The sequence below is a fragment of the Physella acuta genome, unplaced genomic scaffold (assembly GCF_028476545.2).
Source record: "Physella acuta isolate Inbredline_101_S28 unplaced genomic scaffold, ASM2847654v3 ptg001454l, whole genome shotgun sequence".
Taxonomy (NCBI): Eukaryota; Metazoa; Mollusca; class Gastropoda; family Physidae; genus Physella; species Physella acuta.
Window position 1 is genome coordinate 1 of NW_026732969.1, and position 3,347 is coordinate 3,347.

At 41.6% G+C, this 3,347-nt stretch overlaps 1 protein-coding gene across 1 annotated transcript; it reads right to left on the reverse strand.

The window, feature by feature from the left end:
* Nucleotides 1–95: 95 nt before the first annotated feature.
* LOC131928011 (uncharacterized) lies at nucleotides 96–3,001 on the reverse strand. The gene is made up of 3 exons (XM_059283892.1): nucleotides 2,910–3,001; nucleotides 1,564–1,837; nucleotides 96–253 (listed from the first exon to the last, which is right to left on the reverse strand). The coding sequence occupies exons 2-3, from the start codon at nucleotides 1,802–1,804 to the stop codon at nucleotides 123–125; spliced, it is 372 nt and encodes a 123-aa protein (XP_059139875.1). The 5' UTR covers nucleotides 1,805–1,837; nucleotides 2,910–3,001; the 3' UTR covers nucleotides 96–122.
* Between the last annotated feature and the right edge of the window lie 346 nt (nucleotides 3,002–3,347).

Genomic DNA, 3,347 nt, shown 5'->3' on the forward strand with positions numbered 1-3,347 from the left:
AAGAGATATGGCTTTACTAAAGTGAAATTATTGTAATAAAATAAAAATGGTGTGTGTTGTTTTAAATAAGTCGTTCTAAAGTCTACAGACCTGTGAGGTGTATCAGTTCGTATACTGGCAGCCTAAGGATTTGATCCAGGACTGTTTTCTTGAAAACGATATCTACAGTCCGACCCGGAAGGTAGTAATCGATGGTGTTTGTACCAGAAGTGGCTGAATCCACCCAGGACACACCCCACCAGCATAGAGTGACCTGTGGATAGACGAACAATCACACATACACATACACCAATCATGGACACACCCCCACCAGCATAGAGTGGCCTGTGGATAGACGAACAATCACACATACACATACACCAATCATGGACACACCCCACCAGCATAGAGTGACCTGTGGATAGACGAACAATCACACATACACATACACCAATCATGGACACACCCCACCAGCATAGAGTGACCTGTGGATAGACGAACAATCACACATACACATACACCAATCATGGACACACCCCCACCAGCACAGAGTGACCTGTGGATAGACGAACAATCACACATACACATACACCAATCATGGACACACCCCACCAGCATAGAGTGACCTGTGGATAGACAAACAATCACACATACACACATACATACACCAATTAGGTACACACTCCAACATCATAGAATGACGTGTTGAAAGACAACATACACACATACAGACATACACCAATCATGGACACACCCCACCAGCATAGAGTGAAATGTGGATAAACGAACAATCACGCATACACACATACATACACACTCCAACAGCATAGAATGACTGATAAACAATCGCCCATACACACATGCATACATACATCACACCTAGGACACACCGGCATAGAGACCCCTCTATGTGAAGACATTTACTTTCATTTCACTTATGTTTGTGCTGATCAGGAGTCACGCTAAATTCACAATATGCCTATTCAAGACTGTTTCAGTAAATCCTGTACATACGATAAATTATTCTGCCCTTCTGCCCGGCAGATATAGCATACCAATCTGCTTGGGAACAGTAGTTCTTCTGCTTGGTACTACTGACGTAGCATACATCTATGTGTGTGTATAACAGAAATTTGGCCCACTACTAACGTACTAAACCTAACCATCTGGCGGGGTATGGATAAACCAACAGCGCCTTGTTTACACAAAAAGCCATTAACTTACGCGGTTACGGGAATGTTCACCAGAGTTAAATATGTGTACAGATTCCCACAGATAGAATCGCCGATCAACTCTAAACATGTCCGCATCATTAGACCTAACCTCTATCTCAAGTTGTATCCAAGTTATCGTTTTTTTTTAAAACATCAATATGAATGTGTGTGTGATAATGTTTTTTTTTATAAATAAAAGTACTCAATCCTTTACATAACGCCAATTTTCGGTGACAGTGTCGATGTATTTTATTCGTGTCTATATTTTATTATTTGAAGAAAAAAAAAGAATAAGAATATTTTTAAGCTTTCTGCGTCCAATATCTTGGCATTTGGCTAAATCGACAACAAAATATCCACAGCAACTCACGAGAACGTTTGAAGTCGTATCTCCACTCAGCTTTGTTGCCCTCGATCTGACCTATCGTCTGCGCCGTCACTTCCGCAAGGCCTTGGATGACCCCGGCACTGAGTACATTGCTCAGGAAGAGGTGCTCGCTCAGTAAGTACTCAGCCCAGACGGAGATGTTCGTGATGACGAGGATCATGTGGCCAGGAGCCACTGGATCGTCAGCACGCATCTTATTTGCCTGTTTGGAAGGCGGGGCCATTTTTTTTTTCTTGTTTGTGTTTACGAATGATGACTGTTAAAAATTCAAGAGTTCAATAATTAATGATTAGTAGTATTCGTGTTGTAAAAAAAGTCGTTGATAACGATACTTGGTATGGCCTACTTCAATGATCGAAACTGTATGCGGGTATCGTATACCCGAGAATACACTGGCGTAACCTCTAGCCCAAACTCTATTCCTATCTCTAACACTGACCATAGCCATAAACCTACCCAATGATAATGGCAGAAAAACCTCAATACGGTATAGTTTTGGTTAGAACGTGAACTTACGCGATTCTTAAAGTTAAATCTCTCCTTAACCCAGAGGCGATTTGCACCCCCCCCCCCCTAGAACTTTTCATTTGCACCCCCCCTCGAACTTTTCATTTGCACCCCCCCCCCCCATCAAACTTTCAATTTGGCGCCCCCCCCCCCCCGTAAGGTCGGCACCCGGGGACATATTCCCCCCCCCCCCCCCCGCTACGTCTCTGCCTTAAGCCCACACACCTAACCTGTGATTACAGCACAGCCATGCATAATCATCATTTTATTTCCGCCAGTATCGCTATTGGAGAGAATTAGCATTGGAGGCGGGGATTAGGGTAGGGTTATTAATAAAATCGATAGTATCACAATACTAGCTTAAAGAGATTACAAATAAATTAAAATTGAAATCCACTTAAAGTAGTTCCTTTCCACGGTACTGAAGTATAAGTATCGTTATCAACGTTAAATATAATAGTTGCTAATCGATACGGGGGGGGGGGGGGGGGGGGGGGAAACAAGAACCAATAACTTGCAACAACGAGAATGAAAGAATGACACCTAGCTAGAGGGCAACATGGCAGACGGCTATTCTAATTTGTATGTTTTCGTTTTTGTGTGCCCCACTCTTTTTGGCGCTTTGGTAAATTCTAGAATCCTAGAACTAGACAAGTAGATTCTAAATCTAGTTCTCTAGATTTATAAACTTTTTGGAACTTTTCTTGCCACCAGGCTTCCAAAAATTAATTAATCAGCTTTATTTACGCTTTGTGTTGGCAGACCGATTTTGTACTTTTAAAAAATTAGTCGCAAATATGATCTTAAAAACAAAAGCTTACTTTAAAAGTATAAGAAAATGTTAGGATAGATCTTGAAGTTTATATTCACTCATTGTTTACAAGTTTCATTTGGCTTGGTTCACTGATAGTTGTTAAAAGTGCCAACCCCCTTGGCGGAATTTCCCCTTTCCTAAAAGTTCTCTCTACATCTAAAGTACTACCGAACTCAAATATCACAAACGCAGGAACGCCACTTGTTCTTTACAGTCTGTTCCTACGATTGTTTTTTTTTTTTTTAAATACGTGGCGTATATTTAGCCTATTCAAATTTTTGTTATTGTGGTGGATAAAAATCATTGATAATCATGCATGCACGACACAGCTTTATGTCAAGGGGCGGGTGAAGTAGAGTTCACTAGTTTGATTTGTACCGAGGTCAGCAACCTGCGGCCCATGGAGCCACGTGTTTATCTTTGGACGCGCCATGGCCCTTTTCTT